General features: G+C 36.3%; 2 protein-coding genes across 4 annotated transcripts; one reads left to right on the top strand and one right to left on the bottom strand.

Moving 5' to 3' along the window:
* Nucleotides 1-2050: 2050 nt before the first annotated feature.
* Nucleotides 2051-13730, top strand: LOC110804942 (DDT domain-containing protein DDR4). 2 transcript variants are annotated; one of them, XM_022010543.2, is made up of 12 exons: nt 2051-3155; nt 3254-3364; nt 7844-7930; nt 8029-8066; nt 8145-8226; nt 8599-8705; nt 8863-9031; nt 10665-10757; nt 10914-11034; nt 11828-11870; nt 11982-12161; nt 12251-13730. In XM_022010543.2, exons 1-12 carry the CDS (start codon nt 2565-2567, stop codon nt 13035-13037), a joined length of 2409 nt encoding a protein of 802 aa, XP_021866235.1. In that variant the 5' UTR covers nt 2051-2564; the 3' UTR covers nt 13038-13730. The 2 variants fall into 2 exon arrangements, with proteins under 2 accessions (XP_021866235.1, XP_056686198.1); XM_056830220.1 differs by having other exon boundaries at nt 2056-3159.
* A 330-nt stretch (nt 13731-14060) lies between these two features.
* LOC110804931 (F-box/kelch-repeat protein At3g23880-like) lies at nt 14061-18275 on the bottom strand. Of its 2 annotated transcripts, none has more exons than XM_056830221.1 (2): nt 16736-18275; nt 14061-15834 (listed from the first exon to the last, which is right to left on the bottom strand). In XM_056830221.1, exon 1 carries the CDS (start codon nt 18019-18021, stop codon nt 16774-16776), a length of 1248 nt encoding a protein of 415 aa, XP_056686199.1. In that variant the 5' UTR covers nt 18022-18275; the 3' UTR covers nt 14061-15834; nt 16736-16773. The 2 variants fall into 2 exon arrangements, with proteins under 2 accessions (XP_056686199.1, XP_021866224.2); XM_022010532.2 differs by having other exon boundaries at nt 14072-15842; nt 16736-18273.
* Nucleotides 18276-19437: the final 1162 nt, after the last annotated feature.

Genomic DNA, 19437 nt, shown 5'->3' with positions numbered 1-19437 from the left:
CTCCTTTTGGGATACCGAGAGTGGAGTAACCGTAGATAGCCAAGTCTCCAAAGTGAGCTTGCTTTCCTCTGTGAGTTGCGCCGGTTGAGCATAAATCCCTTTAAAAAAATCCACGAACTCCTGCTTGAGAAGGTCCTTATCCGCTATCCAGGAGCCATCTTGTTTTTTGAGTGCACCAATGTGATTGTTAGCCTTCCTTTCCTTGACAGACTTGAAAAAGAAACTTGTTACCTGATCACCATTCCAATGTTTTTGGAAAAAAATGGGTTGAATTCCATCTGGCCCCGGAGACTTAATTGGAGCCATATTAAAAAGATTATTCCGTACTTCCTCTAATGAAACACACGAGTCCAAAGTTACTTTTTTGTCCTCAAGTAATTTCAAGACACTTTTATTCCTATTATTGAGGATACCATAAGTATGCGTAGTCGTGAATAACCCCAAGTCTATATAGTATATCATTTTGATCTTCGACTCTAGTGATTCCTCACATTTTTTTTAACAAAACACTACAAAACTCAAAATCACAATCTCTCAATTGTATTCTGGTAACTTTATTTTATCATCTATACTAACTTAAGATGTTTCTATTTCGCATCTAGAAGGTTAAATATATATATATATATATATATATATATATATATATATATATATATATATATATATATATATATATATATATATATATAAATAAAAAGCAAAAACTTTGACAAAGAGTGATGTAATGCACAGCTTTAAAATCTAACACGACACGACATGAACTGGACACGAAAAAAGCGGGTTAGTCAAAGTTTTACGGCACATTTAATTAAACAGGACATCACAACACGACACGTTTAATCAAACGAGACCGATTAGTAGTGAAGTTTGTCAATCCGTTATATTTCACATCAAATCATTACATTTATCGATTTCGGGTACGATATTGGTTTTTTATGCATGGATCATACCTTTCCTTCCACTTCCGGCTCCCTTGTTAATAGGAGCTGGACTTTTATTTTTCAAAAGGTCTTGCGCGCACAAGGTGTACAATAAATTTATTGTACACCCAGATAACTTTTATGCAGTTTTTCATAACTTTAACCTATTTTTCTGTAACTTTTATATTATAAAATAAAAAAGTTGATAGATAAACATTTTAAAGGGTTAAATGATTAATTTATACATTATTGGTGATTTTGAAGAAATAATATTTATTCAAATGAAAAAATTTATCACTAAAAAATAGATAACTTTTACCTATATAAATGTAACTTTTAAGCATTTTGAGTCAACTTTTACTCCGGTGTACAATATTTATTGTACAACCATTATAAACAAGAATTTGTGTTTATTTTTTCCGACGGCAACAAAAAATCTTTGGCGTATATGGGCTTTTTCTAGTATTTCGTTGTTAAGTATAGTTATGATTTTTTCGATGAAGCTGGCTATTCAACAAATAAATAGTAATTTTATTTATCAATATCTATGGTCTTGGACCATTAATAATGAATTTTCTTAACTTTGAGTAGAATATGTAATAACCCATGACATCGCGCATAAATCTATTATCTATCTATTACTTTATACTAAAAAAGACACCAGGAATAACACATGCCACTCCCTGGTGTATTTTTTCCCGCCAAAAACATATTTCCTAAAATATATCTACTTTATTTTTTTATTTTCTATAATTTTTTACAAATGATTTATGTATGGATAAACATATTAGATTACAGAATATGACAATAATAGATACCACATAATAATTTGTTCAAAATCGGTATCTCAATAATGAAAAATAGCATATTAAGCATATAAAATAGGTAAACGTTGTAGGACGAAAATTTCATACTTGATTAAATAAGTAGGTTCAAGATTATTATTATTATTATTATTATTTTTTTTTTTTGAGAGGATTCAAGATTTAATTATACATTAACTTTAACGGGAGAAATATTTTATAAGGAGTAAATAAATATGATCAAATAATAATTTTAGAATGAATATATGTGTGTACACGGGATAGCAAAAATACAATGAACACCATGATAGCTGAATGATCTAAAGGGAGAAGCAAGGGAGCGTAGAAAAAAGCCAAATCCTCATTCATTTTTCTTTGATCTTTGTCATACGACTCATATCGTCTTTGAACACACTACCTTTATACCCAGTTGCCTGTTGCCCTAATAATCGCCAAACCCCCCTTTCATATCTCTCCCCTTCCCAAACAAAACACAATCCGATTAACCAACAAAACATAAATCAAAATTCCCAGTACAAAACAAACAAACCCCAATACTAACTTCTCTAACCCCACAAAAACCCCAATTTTTAAACTTCCTAGAACATTGAACAACAGGAGTTAAGGTTAAGCTTAACATCAAGAAATAGAATCTGGGTTTCTAATTTTCTTCCTATTTTCTCCCTGTTTTCTTGCTTTTCTTGGGTTGAAGATAGTTACAGAGAAGAGTGCTGTGATGTGATGAATGTTGTATTATTCAGGTTTTCTGGGGTTTCTTTGATTTCCCTTGTATTTTTCCAAGTACCCAGGAACTTGGCCTTATTTTTATTGCCATTTTTCAATGCAAAGCTATGATCTTTTGCCAAATCCCACCTTAATTAGCCCTAATCTTCATCTTCTTGATCTTCCCGTTATGGAGCACGTCGTTTCGTCCCCGATCCACCGATCTTTGGGTGAACCGGAGACCAATGGGGATGCCCCAAAGCCTGAATCCAACAATTACCCAGAAACCGGACCTGAAGCCGGAAACAAAGAGGGTAGCAACCCAATTGAGGAGGAAAGCAAGAAGGAGTTGAGTGGTAATGATGTTGGTAGTAAGAGCAGTAGTAAAAATGGGAAGAAGGAGAACAATAGTAGTAGTAATAACAATGTTATAGTTAGGAGAGAGAGGCCCACTCGGGCTTGCACAGCTCGTCCGGCTAAGTATGTAGACCCGCCGGTGATTGAGCGGAGGCCGAGGCCGCCGAAGAGGGAGAGAGTTGAGAAGGTGGTGGCGGAGGAGGTATCGGAAGAGGAGGATGATGATTTGCCCAAGGAGCAATGTAGTAAGGTCGTGACTTCATTGGTAAATCCACCTACCCAGGAGGAGCTAATGCCGCGGTGGGAATTGAGGTCCATGTGGGAATTGGCTTCCATACTTAATTTCCTCCATGTCAGTTAAGATATAAAAGAAATGGATTTTATTATATTTTTCGAGTTTTTCAGTTGATTTTGGAGCTGAATTGAGGTTTTTTTGCTTGTGTGTTTTAGATATTTAGGGCAGTTTTGAACATTAACGCCGAGTTCACTGTTGAGGAGTTGGAGTCTGCATTGCTTTCTCCCAATAGTACATTGAGTGATATACATATCCCATTGTTAAAGGTTGGTGCTTCTCTTTTCAATCCATTTTAAGAATACTTTTTATACTGTTTGTAATGTTTTGTTTGATGGTGGAAATATAAGTTGTTTGCTTATTTGATTGAAATTGGTTAGTGTTTACATATGAAACAATGCATGTGCTCTAACTGTTTCTTGCGGTTATGTACTTGATTGTAGTGATGTACCAACTCTTAAGATTCCTATTAAGTTGAATAGTTGATATAAAGTAGAGATTGCTACTATCATCTTGTAGGTGAAATAGAATTCCTTACCACAGTTTGAAGGATGTTGAAGTCTTGGTCATAGGCTTTGTTTGTACTTCTGGTGAAAGAGACTGGTATTTAATCAGATGATTAAGCTTGCTTTAAGATTGAGAAATATACAGGCAGATGTTAGTTTTTATCCCGGTTCCTGTTTGTCTCTGTGAGGGGAGGATAATAGTACTCTAGAAGCTTCCGTATATTTATTTTTTGTTGCAAGGAAATGGGGATGAGTTCATTTGCTTCGTGATTAGGTGATCAAGTATTCCTTTTTCAACGTGGTATTAGCCCCAAGAATGTAGAGCAGAAGATCATGAATCTGAAATGTCTTGCAGAACGATGGTTCTTTATGTGCGCATATGTTATGTTCACTGATGTGTCAAATTTTAAGGGATAGGATTTACAGATGAGTAGCTTGGTTGTCGGGTTACAACTTACAAGGTTGTTTGAGCAGCAAAGATTCTTTAGCGTAATAGAAACTAGAAAGCCATTGTGTATCAAACTTAGGCCGACTTAGGGTGAGCTCAGCCTATTGTACTGTCCTGGTAAGGCTGCATACATTCTAGTATCAGGTACTCATGTACCTTGCTCATATTGGGATAATGATGTTGTTGTTTAGGCCATTGGCTGCTTTTTGGTGGATGCTTAAGTAGAAAAATTACCAGCCTAAAATTATTGGTGAAAATCAAGGAATATGACAACTCTTGGGAGTTGTTTGTGAACCTAAAGTTAATATCTCATATAATCATCGAATTCTTAATGTATACAATTTAGTTAAAGGAACATGAAGCGATGAGATGGATTGACATTCTTTCTACCTTGTTCACTCATTAACTATGGCCAATTCTGATGTTACTATAGAGCATGTGAATGTAACTGAGCCACGATCGTGGAGTCTTAGGCACATAGTTAAAGTGTGCTTCAGATGTCTAGGGGTTGCAGAATCATGTGAGTTTGTTGTTGTGGTATCATTGTCCAGGTAATGCTTGGAATAGCCAATGTCAAGGGTCTCAGGAAAGTTAGGTTACTTCCACCTTTTCTTTCGTGCTAACTTCTGTCAATTATGAGTCTACCATGGAGTATGAGAGTGTTAACTGAACCTATATCACCATTGACAAGGTTGTAAGCACTTTCAGCAACTGTGCCTGCAACTTCTAGAACTGTGGTAGAATAAAAATTTGTGGCAGTGGCATCAATAGCCTTAATTTGACTAAAGAAAGGTAATTTTAGTTGTTTGGTGGGATGAGGAGTGCAGAAGTTTTGATTTGAGTTGGATATTTACAAAATTTGAAAATTGAACTGGAAATTATTCTGTGTATAGGACGGCTGATAGATGGAATTGCGTTTTACGGATTTATTGTTGGGGTTTGCTGATGAGCGTGATTGATTTTGCTAAAGCTCAAAAAGTAAAGAGAGGAGGATTTTGCTAATTATGTTTACAAGGATGATTCTTGTGCCTTAAGATAACAGCTGGCTAGTGCAGGGTACTCATTTTGGTAGAATTTTGGTTAGGGATAAAAAGCTAAAGCTTGTGAACTTAGGATTTGTCTTATCTGTGCTTATGGATAGAATGCTTTTGAATTTAGGCTTTGTCTTGTCTGCTTAAGGAACTTGGGAAAGTATTCTCTTTGAGAGATTTCAGCAATACAGCACTCTTTCCTGAGAGTGTTTACACAAATGTATAAGTGAGAGATCTCAAATCTTTTGTTCCTGATTGAATATAGGATGATTTATTGGGAAAGGAAGACAGGAAAAGCTTCTGAAGAGGCTTAAAATTTTGTTGAACTTTGAGTCACTAATCTCAGATCAAGCTGATTTGATGAACAGGGGTAGTGGAAAAGCTGGTTAGCCATCTATCTGGAGCTGCCTTGAATTTGTCAACAAGTGTAAGGCTGAGCTGTGGTCTAGTCAGTAAGGTAATTCTGGGTAAATAAGGTTTAAACGTAACTAAAGGTCGACTTACTTTCCATGTAGAGCATCCTTTTTAAAAAAATAAATAAATTGTGCCAGATGTAATAGGGAGAGCAGCCCTTCAGTAAATGGGAATAGCTAATATATCGGTGTTGGTGTTGGTTGTTGTACTTGTGATCTCATAGAACTGTCTGTCAAGATTGTCCATTTTTCAAGTTTGTTTGCCTCTTGGAATGGCATAGGATGATAGGAGGCTTGTTCAATAACGATCTTATTGCAATTTTCTAGTTGTAAGCAGTGGCTCTTTTTGAATTAGCTGCTTGAGATGCTACAAATATAGTTATGCTTTGCCACTGACAATCTTAGTACATTTCATGTAAAATAGATGAGTTCACTTTGTGTATTTTTTGAGAGAAATAAATGCCGTTTTCAGTAGCTGGTGTTGTTTTTCATCTTTGATTCTTCCAACTGGTAAATATGCTTCTTATGTGTTCAATATTTTCTTTGTATTGAAATGGTTATCTTCTAAATGGTTATCTAAGACATTCTGGGTCTTGATATATTTCTTTCTGTCCTGGTAATTGTTGTATTTTTCTCTCATTTATGTAATTTGTACTTTACTGATGAACCGTCACCCAGATGGGTTACTATTGAAGATATCAGCTTGTTGGAACAAACATTATACTCCCTCTGTATTTATTTAAGAGATACACTTGTCTTTTCCGGCCGTATTTATTTAACGGATACACTTGCCATTTTTAGTAACTTATAAACCCCACTATCTAATTAAATAATCTACTAATATATCCTATGTCCCACCACCATATTAAACAAATAATTTCATAACTACACCCCACCCCCCACCCCCTAAAATGACATGGTCCCACTTGTTTTACTTATTAAAATATCTACCCAACCCCACTTGTTTTATTACTTTATTTCATTCAATTCTTCTTCTTAATACCCGTGCCCGACCAAGTGTATCTCTTAAATAAATACGGAGGGAGTAATATCTACATCAATATGGACATTTTAGGGGGTGTTTGGTTGGACATCTTGGTATGGGTTTGGAATGGATTTTGAACCCATTTCGTTGCATTTTAGTGTTTGCTTGAGCATCTTAACTGTGGAATCTCATACTTGGAAGATTCTAACTCCACGCCAACCCCTTAGAATCCCGTACCTACCTCCCCCTATAGGATTCAAAGTCCATTCCACCCTATATTCAAACCCTAACTTACTTGAGAGGAGAGGAAGCCACCGCCTCTGGCCTCACCATAACTGTCGGACCTTTGTTCTTCTCCGGTGGCACCACCTCTTCACTCTTCGACCCCACTACATTGTACTGGGACCCACTGCACCGAGAATGGGCCCTATTTGGTGCCCCCCCCCCCCCCCCGCCAAGCACCACCGTAGAGCCGCTGCCGCTCCTCGTGGCTCCACGATCATTTTCAATTTTGATGACCCGTGAATTGTGGTGGTGTTGTTTGTTGTTGGCTGATTCGAAAATTGATGTTTGGGGAGGAGCCTTCCTTCTTGTTCTTTCAACTTCTGTTTAGCAGATGAAATTCTGTTATGAAAACATAATCTATTGATGAGATTGTATTTTTGAATTTTATGGTTTCAAATGGGATTTGGATACTTTGCTTTTGCATTTCGATCTACGCTCTTGAAGTTTGCTGCTTTAGTTCTTCTTTTTCTCTTGCGTTTGATATTTGATTTGTTTTTTACTTTTTATTGATAATATCAGTAGAATAACATAATGATAGGATAGATTATCTTCTGGAAATAATTATAATGAATAAAATGTAAACTTATTTTTATTAATTAAGTTAAACTAATTATAAAATAGTTTCTAAAACATATTGTATACTTACTAGAAATCGATTCCAAAAGTAAACCAAACATTAACAATGGATGTAGAATCCATTCCGAAGGTGAACCAAACAATTTCACTGTGGTATGAGGTCTTGAATCCATACCTCCCTGGAATGGATATCCATACCAATCCATTCCAGTTTGTTCCCTTAGTTACCTTTGAGGCTATTTTAGTAATCAAGCAGTTTGATTTTCTTTTCCTGCCATAGAATAGTGTTGAAGATGATTGTTTTAGGTACCTTTTTTTCTCTGTTCCTGCAAACCTATTCCCTATTATGATATTATCCTAGGAGTATTGGATTTAGAATTCTGACCATGGTGATTTTTAGTTGATTATTACTCCGTAGTGTAATGTGGTCTTGTTGTGTACTACTGGTAATTAAATTATTCTTCATGTTCTCTAAGTAATTAACTTATTTCTTGATGCTGTTAGGCAATTCCCCCAGTTACTCGAATGGCTTGTGGACGTGACACTTGGGTGACCGTGCTATGCAGAAAGTTGAAAGACTGGTGGCATTGGGTAATTTTCATGCTTAGTTATTTTATTATGGAGTGATATGCTGTCACATTGCCCCTTCTGTAGGATTTGTACTTATTTGAAATTGTATTTGTTTGAAGGTTGCTGAAGGAGAGTGTCCTGTAGTTACTGATCACGGGTGAGTCTTTGATTGCTTTTGGAGCTCTTTACTTTTTGATGATTATGTCTTTATTGTGCCAGCTTTGTCATTCTGTAGGGCTGAGACTGAAGCGTACAAGAATCTTGATCCAAAAGTGCGTGTGGTGATCCTGAAAGCCCTATGTGACATTCGGGTAGAGGTAACACTATCATCTAATAGCATACCTTCTTATTCTTCTATTTAGGAGTTATTTACATAACATCATCCGATATCTGTTAGCATTCATTCCCACTGTCTAGTGAAATATGCGTCAATGTACCAAGAGGCCGTGTTCTCTGTTATCATTATGCCATATGACCTTTATGTCGATTGTCAAACTTCTGTTGTTTATCACAGTTTATTATTAATCTGTTGTAAGACAATGGTCATGAGAAGTTCACTATAGTATCTTCGGAGTGACTAAAGAATTTGTTGATCTATTTGTGTGTAATTTACTCTTTGGGTTTTGTGTCCATCCTGTCCATGACTCCCAAAATACTTATATTTGTTGGTTTTTGCTTGTAATCTGCAGCAAGAGGATATCAGGAGTTATATTGATAGTTCACTCAAACATGGGGCTCAGCTTTCAGCATTTCGGAAAGAGCGGATTGGTGGTGATTCACATGGAACTTCTTTTTGGTAGTACCTTTGATCTCTTACCAAGTTTCTGACTGTATTTCCTGCTGCAAACGAAGAAGATAATTGTGTTTTGTTTATTTTCATTTGTATCTTGAAAACGAGTACTTGTGATTTTTGCATCGATTTTGAAGAAGTCAAGGTTGATGTCATTTTGCAGGTATGAAGATGACGAATTTGTTGGCCATAGGCTATATCGGGAGATAAGGAAAGTTGAAAAGAAGGTTGAGTTGAAGAAAGGAAAGACTAAGGGTTCTAATGTCCTTCCATGCACAACTTATGAGTGGGAGACTGTGGCAACTAATCTGGATGAATTCCTTGATGTTTCTGTAAGTTGTTGAAATTGCTTTTTTTTGTCATTGCTTCATCTTCCCTTCTTTCGTGAAAAATATGACCACAATATTTCTTTTAAATCTTGTCACAACCAAGTTTTCATGAATTGATGAATGCACCTTTTAAACTATATCTTCTCCACCTCATTGCAATCTTCAGAATAGCAGCTTGGTCCGATGATTATTACTAGTCATCTAAAGGTTACCTATGATTAAATTAGAGATGAGTATCATGGCCTGTATATGCTCTTGTTTACAATTTCTGTGTGAATAATCTTTTGAAAGATGAACCTCTTTTTTTCCCTTCACGTCTATCTTTTAGTTAGAACTGCAAGCTGTCTATTAGAAGAAGTTCGTTGTTATTAATCGCATAGTTATAGGGTTTCCCAAGTTGCTTTCGTAATCCACATTTCTTTCTTCTTCAGCGATAACATACTACCTACTCTGTATATACATACTAGTTTTAGTCAACAATGCTAGCTGAAATTTGTCAATAATACTACCTACTCCGTATATACATGTAAAGGATTTGTAAACAGTGATATCAACCTGCAATCACGAGCTGACTGAGCTGCTGGATTACCCTTGTATCAGAGGATGGTTATGATCTTTGAGTATGAGTATGAGTATGAGATCAAGTTGATATGGCCTCAAGTAGTACCTCCAACCATTTTGTCTGCTTGTCTTGTCAAGGGACAGTGGTATATAGACCATAATTTGATGAACCTATACCTTTGATTTTGAATTGGGAGTTGCTGTGGAGAGAGAAATTGCAGAAGATTTGAGGTTAGAGAATGAAATTGGGGCAAGACATGAAAGAATATCTAGCAAAATGAGAATTAGTGAGAGGGTTGAGTATTTTTTTGGCCCCCTCAGCAGATGAGCAACAAATGTAATAAGAGAAGGTTTGGGTGGGGGGATTATAGGGAAAGGAAGAAATGTTGAAGGAGAAACGAGAAAAAAGCAAGAATGAAATAAGTGTTTGGTGAGAGGAGAAAATATCTAACTGGAGTTTCTGATGAATGAATACTAGGATTTATTTTCTCAAGCAGAAGTCTTTGGCTCCAGCTGGTAACCTTTGAACACCTGTAGAATGACACCGTAAGCACTTTAGAGCATTAAAGTCTTATGGCGTGGAGTTGAGGAATCGTGTTCTCTTGAATTTGTATTTAGTTGGAGCCCATGTAGGATTGGCCTTCAAAGGAGACAAGACACAAGAGTCATGGTATATATATTTTGCTTGTCTTCCAGAGTGTAACTGATTTTAAATGTAGGATATGGTAACCTATATAGGTTGTATCTGTTGATTAATGATTATTTTTTCCTTTCTATTCTTTGTCTTTCATTCAGAAATGTAGGATTAACAATTGTTTTCTTTTCTCTCTGTTCTTTGTCTTTCATTCAGAAGAGTTGACCTCCCCAGTCATAAATTACTCTGAAATTAGTCTAATGCAATCTGCTGATCCTCGAGTTGTATGCAGCCTTTTATTCTGTTAGAATTATTGTTGTTGCTGGGAAAAGAATCTGTGATAATTGATATGAGTGTAATCAATGTATAGTGTTACTGAATTTTGGGTGGGATTTGCCATCAAGTTTATGAGAAAACTAATTTCCATGTGTCTGTCTGCAGGAGAAGCTTTTCACAAGCAAGAACAGGACAGAAGCTTCCCTTGGAAAGAAGTTAAAGAATGATATGCTTCCTGAGATCGAGAAGATTCACAAGGTAAAATTGTTTGTTCTTCGGTAATACTTAATTCCACAGCTGGTTTTAGCTTTCATGAATGGGACGTTCGTACCGATTCCTTCAAATTAACCTGGATGTGCTTATGTTCCGCTGCGTTGTTTTCTGTTCTGTTTCCCTCTCTCTCTCTCTGAACAGAGAAAAGAAAAAATGCTGAAAAAGCAGCAACGGCAAGCTCTTCTTCTGGATAATTTCGTAATGGATGGACTTGCTGGGGGCCGCTCCCTTCGTGACAGGAAACCTGTTACTTACACGTTTGGTAAGAACATTAATTACTCTCCTAGACTCCTAGATGCATTACACATTTGGTAAAAACATTTTAAGTACTTTCCTGGATGCTTTTGCTTTAAGACGATGGACATTTTACCGTACATTACATTCTGTACTATGATGTTGGTGAGGTGTACAAGAGTTCTAGGATGCCAAAGACTTGCAATAGTTTTTAGGGACTCTAAACATATACGAAGTAAATCATTAGGATAACCTTAGAAGGATGAAAAGTATGGTTCTGTTCCTCATGCCCAGACATCACATCAGTTGTTGGCCGGAGGGGTAGGAGACAGTTAGTGATATGTATAAATGATTTATGGAAGGTTATAAGATTCCAGCTTTTGGTTGCTGGACTTGATATAGATATACCCTATTTTCCCCAAAGGTAATGTTGTAATTCGAATTTGAGGACCAACTTTACAATTTGATAAAAGTTTCCTTATAGTATTTGATGAACTGCTGATATTGGAAATTTGCAACTTAAATTAACAAAATACAAGTTTTGAACACAATAATACGGAGGATGTTATTAGGAGAACTTAAGCTGTATGCATAGATAAGGTGGTTTTTGTTGGCTCTAGGTAGTTTGTGATAATTTCCAATATACTCCACCTTGCCTGTTGGGTGTTGCTGCTTTTGTAGTAATAGAGCTGTTATCTGACACTGTATTATTGTTTGCTTCTTCTACCTCTTATCGTATGACCCAACAATCATGCAATATTCCATGCTGTTTTATTGGTTCTGTCTTAAAGACTAAGTGGTTTAATTGAACTCTTATGCAGATGATTTCGATCGTTCAATCAATGAGGCTATCAAGACTACCAAGTATGGAATTTCTTTTGGATTATACATAAGAATTCTGGCTTTGTAATTGTCAAGAAATTCCATCTGTTTTATTCTGACTGGTTTAATTATCTTGCATATCTCTGAATTTAGGCGCAAACAGCCATCTCCAGAGCCCGGAGTTAAAAGAGAAGTTATGAAGCCTGAACCGTCCACCAACGGCAGATGGAATGGCTCTTCAAACTCCTCTCTGCATGTGTCATTTAGTCCCCCATCTCCAGTTGATTATGATGAAATGGATGTAGACCACAACTCTGAGCCGTTGGATCGCGGGTTAGATTCTTTTTACTTCAGTTCTTTTTAATTCACAGCAATGATTTGTTTATCTGACAACGTTATACATATACTTGTGATATATTTAGTAACCGGAGGAGACAGAGACCTCAGAGATACTCAGAAAAAGAGTTTGTTGAAGCGGTTTCAGACAATGACGAGGAATACTTTTACAGTGATGACGATATAGTTGGGGAAGCGGTGTATGATGAGGCATATATGCAGCAGCGTAAACAGAAAAAGAGACAAACAAGCAGCTCTGAAGGTGAAGGGGATGAGGAATACCAATGGAGTGATGAAAACGGGGTGGATGAAGAAGAAGAGGAAGAAGATGATTCGGTGAGTAATAACAGTGAAGATAGTGACCAACCAAGAGGAAGGTTTAAGAAACCCGAGGGCCGGACCCGGAGCCGTAGAGGAACTAAAATAAGGTCAGTTGATGACATAGACGACTCGGGTTTGAGGCGTAGCAATCGGGCTACTAGGAACCGTATTGATTACCGCACGTACGAGCTGTCTGACTCTGAAACCGAGACATCCACGAAAAAAGGGAAGGCGAATTTGCATGCACTTGATAATGCAGGGTACTCGTCAGAAAGTCAGGACTCTGATGAGGGCAACGAGGAAGAAGAAGAAGAGCAACAGGAAAAAGGAGTTGGTAGTGAGTCCGCTCCCATGGCTGTGGAGAATTATGATAACGAACCCGAACCCGAACCCTTGGCTAAGTCTGAAAGTCCGAAGCAAAATGATCCTGAGAGGAGGATTGAAGCAACAAGGGGGTATCTTGATCTGAATGAACTAGCACCTGGTTCCGGTTTTGATGATGGGCCCAGTGCTTTACTGAAGGATGATGATGATGATCAGAAAGGTGAGTAGACTAGATGATATTTCTTTTGTTTTTACCTTTTTCTCCTTTTCTAGGGTGGTTAGTAGTTGTATCATATAAGGAAATTATGAAGTTCACGGTCTGGTCTAGCCCATGAAGGTCCACGGAGGAGGATATTCAGTTCTACGTTCACTGTCGAGGATATTGTTGAATGGGAATACATACTTGTTGAGGGATTCCTGTTAGTTGTGCAATATCACTCCAGAATTTGCAGAGTTGTAGATTTGAGTAGTCAGTAATTTTTCAGAGGGTCTGTAACTTGGTATATCTACTGGGGGGTTTTGACAGAGATGGGCAAAAATTTGTTGGGAGAGTGAGTATGTTTAGTGTACAATAGCTTCTTCTTGTTAACCAAATTCGCGGCAACCAAGGTTCCATCCTAGATTAAGAGCCCTGTTCTTAAATTTTTGTTGACTGGGACGGACGAAAGTAATCTATTATTATGTAGTAAGTACTAAATAGTATGTAGTTGGGGTTGGCTGGGTTGGTTGGTTTATAAAATTGTGTGTGTCTTATTATAAGGGAGCTGAGCTGGGGAATACCTTGTTGTAATTCAACCCCCCTCCTCCTACTCCCCGTTTAAGGGCGTATTTGTAACTTTATAACGCGATAGATACTACTTGTAATTCTTTTGCCCTTGTTGCTCCCTTTATAACCATGCACATATGCTGGATTCCCTCGTCTTTCTTAATGTTGTTATTTTAGCTCTAACTAGGTTTTCAGATGCTTATGAACTGCCTGCACGGCTGCCGGATTGCGCCTTCTTTTTTGACATGTTTACGGTCTGATTTTTTTAGTCGTGTTTAGCATTATCATTAAATTCATAATCTTATTTCTCCTGTATTCGTTTAGCCTAAGAACATATTTAAAAATAATAATATTAATAATAATAAATAAACAACCGTGAGACGTAGCCGCATAGGTTTTTTTTTTTTTTCCTTTCTTTTCCCCTCCAGTCGAGTGAAAGGAGTCCGCGAGCCAGTGAACAAGGTGAACATTACTGTCTTCTCCAGGCAGCTTTGATTTTAATTAGTTGTGCGCATGGGGGTTGGGTGGGTTTAGGAATTGTTGAATTGTGCCTAAGTTGCTCTAGGCTCAACCATAGTAGCAGAAAAGGGACCAAATCTAACAAATACCGAAATAAGCCCATTCCTGTTTAAGTAAAAATGTAAAATTGCTTGCAACAAATAAAATAAAATAATTTGCTTGCAACATAAAGGAAATGGTACGTGCACTACGGAGTAACTCACAATTGAATTTTCTTTTTTAAAAAAATACGAAAACATCGTGTACATGTGTCCATAATCAACATATAATTACCACTCATATCCTTAACTGTTTAGTAATCGGGTTGAAATAGGCCTGGAACTGTATTGATCCGACCAGAATCTTTTCGAACCGATATGGCCGCTGTTGAATCGACCGGTCCCGAGTTTGACCCGTACAAACTCGTTTGGAATCCTATGTGGGTTTCACCTGAACTGTTTATAACCGACCTGAAATTGACCGAACCAAATAGACCCGATCAAAACCTGATCTGAACCCGACAACTTTTGACCCGCACTTGACGCGAACCAAATAGACCTGATATGTCGTAGATCAACCCAAAATCCATACGATAGACCAAATTTGACAACTCTACTCCATTTATGCTTTGAACTGTCTAGTAATCGGACCGCGACAAATAGGACAAGTCAAATTATAGTTGAAATACCACGTCTCAAGACAATCTGTATGGAATTTATGTCCACATTGTCTCAAAACCGTAATCGTCCTATCAACCTTACTATCATCGTCATCTTCTAGATTAATGAGTATGATAACTCTATCGTTTTGTTCATCGTCAAAACTTTCCAAACAAATCGGACACTTCAAACAACTCATAGAAATATCAATAATCGTATGATTATAGTAGTCGTCGCCGTCGCCGTCGCCGATGTGGTCTAGCATCAATGGTCCGTTTTTCCAAAGATAAAGAAAGAAAGAAATTTCCTGGCGGTAACCGATAATTATCAAGTACACTATGAAAAATATAAAAAGAATAGCTACTACTATGAACGGCGGTACCGTTATGATATATAATTCAATAGAGGGATTAATAGTCACCATTGTAGAACAGAACAATTAAGGGAAAGAAAATCAATGACAAACCTAACGTTTGAATAGCAGCATTATAATGAATTAACTAGTACAAGTACTTCTCTGTTTATATAAGGAACTTTCATGGTGATTTTAAAAAGTAGCTTCCTAAACCGATTAGAAATTGCAATACAATCCTAAATCTAATAGAAATTCGTCAAATTAATAAACTCAAAAACATCAATACCCTAGTAGTATTTAAAAAAGAAGACTATGGATTATTAGATGACATGTGACATGTGTTATCCCCTCTTTCCTCCATTCATTTATTTTTTTTTTCTTCTAATTTTTCCTTTTGTTGTTTATTTCACAAATTATTTTACAACTTTGACACCCCAATTCATCTTCCATTTTCAAAATCAATTCACCATTTAATTCATATAACACTCGATATTAATCCACCATCTAATTTGTATATTTTTTCAACTTTCAACCCACTAAAATCACAATCACTCAACAAAATTAGAACTTTAAACGATCGCTTAACAACCACTAAATAATTACTTGTTCATTGAACGAGCTCATAAGCTAGTTGTTTATAATCCTATAAAGCCAAAAGTAACTGGCTGCTCGACTAAAGCTGATGCAGATGGCAGATTTTGCACTCTTAATCGACAAGAACGCCCCACCAAAGTCAAGTCATCTCTTCTGTTTATCTTCAGAAAACATGGAAAGCATTAGTGAGTTAGTCATCGGTTCATCACCGGGATTAGAAAACCATTACATTTAATAAGATTATATGTAATATTATTCTCTGTATAATATCTAGCCATATATATCCCCTATTTATTTATAGTTTGTAAATATTAGGACACAAATTCTTATTTACATGGGGTGTACGATAAATATTGTACACCGAGGTTAAAGTTAACGTAAAATGCTTAAAAGTTACCCTTATATATGTAAAAGTTATCTATTTTTTACTGATAAAAATTTTCATTTTAATAAAAAATATTTCTTCAAAATATATAAAATTTATCATTTAGCCTTTTCAAATTTTTATCTATCAACTTTTTATTTATTAGAGAAAACTATGTAAAAGCCATGTTGGTGTACAATAAATTTATTGTACACCAACATAACTTTAACCCGTTATCTCTAACTTTAACCTAATTTTCTCTAACTTTTATATTATTAAAAAAAGTTGATAGATAAACATTTTAAAGTGTTAAATGAATAATTTTATATATTATTAATGATTTTGAAAAAATATTTTTTATTAAAAAAAAAAGTATCACTAAATAATACGAAGTAGATAACTTTTACATATATAAGGGTAACTTTTAACCATTTTACGTCAACTTTAGCTTTAGTGCACAATATTTATCGTACACCCCATATAAATAAGAATTTGTGAATCAAATCAATATGATATGATTTTGATGGGATTATATACGCCTAAATTGCAGCCATAATATTGGCACACATACTTGATACTTGTAATATTAGCACACATTCATCAATCAGAATAATCAAACCCATTTCAATCTAATTTTGCTACAACATTACACAAATTAAATTACAGCAGAGACATGATGTTTGATATTACCTTTGAATGTGATCGATCCCATTATCTAAATGGGCTTGTTAGAGGAAGGATGTCAAATTCTGGCCTTGAATTCCTTTGTGCAATACCAAACGGCCTTGAATTCCTTTGTGCAATACCAAACTCTCTACATAAGTATCTAAATACATGTCATTGCGGGGTTTCATCAACTCTTTTAGTTGGTGAGTTTTGATGTTATAAGATATTAGTCGATACGACTCTCTCTTCCTACTCGTTTCAATCATTTCAACCATCAAGAACTCATTTCTCTCTTCAACATACAAAATCTTTGAAAATGGGTATCCATCATCGATAAATATATTACTCAAAGGAGAGAGAGAGGGAGAGTTAATTAAATCTGGATCAACACGAAACCAAAGTCTCCACGGATCAACATTATTACGACGATCCTTTTCCATAACAAATATACGGCTACTTTCACAGGACATAACATACATTGCTAATGATTCACCGAGGACGAAAAGAAACTTGACAACGATACTACTTCCTTTAGCAGCCTCTGGCAATTGCATGTCGCTGAATTTTTCAAGCTCAAAATCCACATAGATAATACGAAGTTGATTAGATGCACATCCTATCCAGTACAAAGCCCCTCCACAGAAAACACGTTGTATACCATAAACTACGTCTACTGGACCCACACGCCAAATATTCGTCCAACAATTGGGTTTAATCCTCCATTGGTGATCATTCAGAGAATATACTGCAATTGTCGCCTCCCGTAAATTTTCAGAGTTATGCCTGCCGGAAAATTTGCAGGCAAGTACCTTATACTCATTACTAGAGGGTGCAAATCCTAAAATATAATCAGGTAATTCTAAAGGACAAGTGGGGAGAATCAATGACTTTCTAATACAGGGGTTCCACAATACGATCACTGCTATACAAGGGGAGAACTTCATCAACATCAACCCATTACAGTTTCCAACAATTAAGTATGACCCAGGAATTCTACCAACTTCGGCAGTTTTCCTAGATGCGTCACTTGGACGAACTGTCAATTCGTAACGACTGCCAAACATTAACAAAACTAATACATGATTATGACGAATACTGTTTTTGTTGTAAACATTAAGATGCATAGAAACAAAATCAGAGGAATCGATAATTGAGCACCAAAGTTTACAGACAAGCCTGAATTTCATTAGGGTTTTCACCGGCAACCTTGCTAACACCTCCGTTAACAACTCCGTCGGGAGATAGCTGTGCTCCGGCAATTGATTGTGCCATTTGAATTTCCTGTTCCTGTTTCCGCTCTTGTTCTTCATCTTCGACTTGTAAATTTGTAATACAATTGTGAATTGGATTATTATTGATAACCAACCGTATTTTTAAGAGCTAGGGTAAAAACTAATCGATCCTTTAGCTTTAAACTAGGTTTTCAGTTGCTAATGAACTGCCTGCACAGCTGCCAGAATTGGGCCTTCTTTTTTGACATGTTTACGGGCTTATTTTTTTCAACATGAAGCCAAAAAAAAAAATCGTGAAAACTCGAGTTAGCAACATCATGCATTAAATTCATAATCTTATTTCTCCTCTATTCGTTTAGCTTAATAAATATAAAAAAAAAAAAAAAAAGCGTGAGGCGTACTGGTTGTAATCGGTATCCTTCTGATTTATTTAATTATTTCCGTGTTTTAATCGGTGGTTTGCATTGTGGTTGTTACTCGCTAGGGCTCGGGTCAGTCGCTCAAGGCTTAATTTTCGTTGTGGTTGTGAATTTGTGATTACAACTTTGATTTTAAGTAGTTGTGCGTAGGGTTGAGTGGGTTTAGGGATTGTTGAATTGTATTTGTGCCTAAATCGCTCTAGGCTCAAATGCTCAACCATAGTACATGTGTCCAAAGAGAGAAAAAATACAAAAAATCATCATGTACATGTGTCCATAATCAACATACAATCACCATTCATGCCTTTAACTAATTTCCTGGAAGGATGGAACTGTATGATCAGACCATAATCTTTTCAAATTGAAATGACCCGAGTCAAAATCAACCCAACCCGAGTTTGAGATGCCCAAACCCGTTTGAACTTGACTAGGTTCCACCTAGTCCGTAAATGATTCGAACCGAACATGACCCAACCTGGAATTGACCCCACAACATTTGAACTGCAATTGACCCAAACCGAATAGACCCGATCTGAACCCAACACTTTTGGCCCGCTCTTGACACGAATGAATAGACCGACATGTCATGGGTAAAGCCAAAATCCATTCGATGACCCGATTGACACCTCTTTCAGGCATACCTTGAACTGTCTAGTTATCGGACCACAACAAATAGGACAAGTTAAATTATAGTTGAAAAACCACGTCTCGATACAATCCACATGGAGTTTATGTCCACATTGTCTCAAAACTGTAATCGTCCAATCAACCTTATTAATATCGTCATCCTCTAGATTAATGAGTATGATAACTCTATCGTTTTCCTCATCGTTAAAACATTCCAAACCGCAATTTAAAAGGTGGAGCATTGTGCACAGTGAGTATTGTGCACCTTAAGAACATTTAGTTACATGAAAAGAACATTAATATATATTTCACTTTTTGTAAAAAGTTAATGAAATATGATTTCCCCTTTCTCTTATTTCCCCAAGATCTCCTAGAATTGTAAGGCCATCTCTAGAATAAGTCAGCTCACTTCTTATGTCTTCTACTCCCTCCGTCCCTTAATACTCGC

The sequence above is a fragment of the Spinacia oleracea genome, chromosome 5, assembly GCF_020520425.1.
Source record: "Spinacia oleracea cultivar Varoflay chromosome 5, BTI_SOV_V1, whole genome shotgun sequence".
Lineage (NCBI taxonomy): Eukaryota > Viridiplantae > Streptophyta > Magnoliopsida > Caryophyllales > Amaranthaceae > Spinacia > Spinacia oleracea.
Note: the sequence above shows the minus strand (reverse complement) of the source record. Positions and strands in the feature narration are given on the sequence as shown.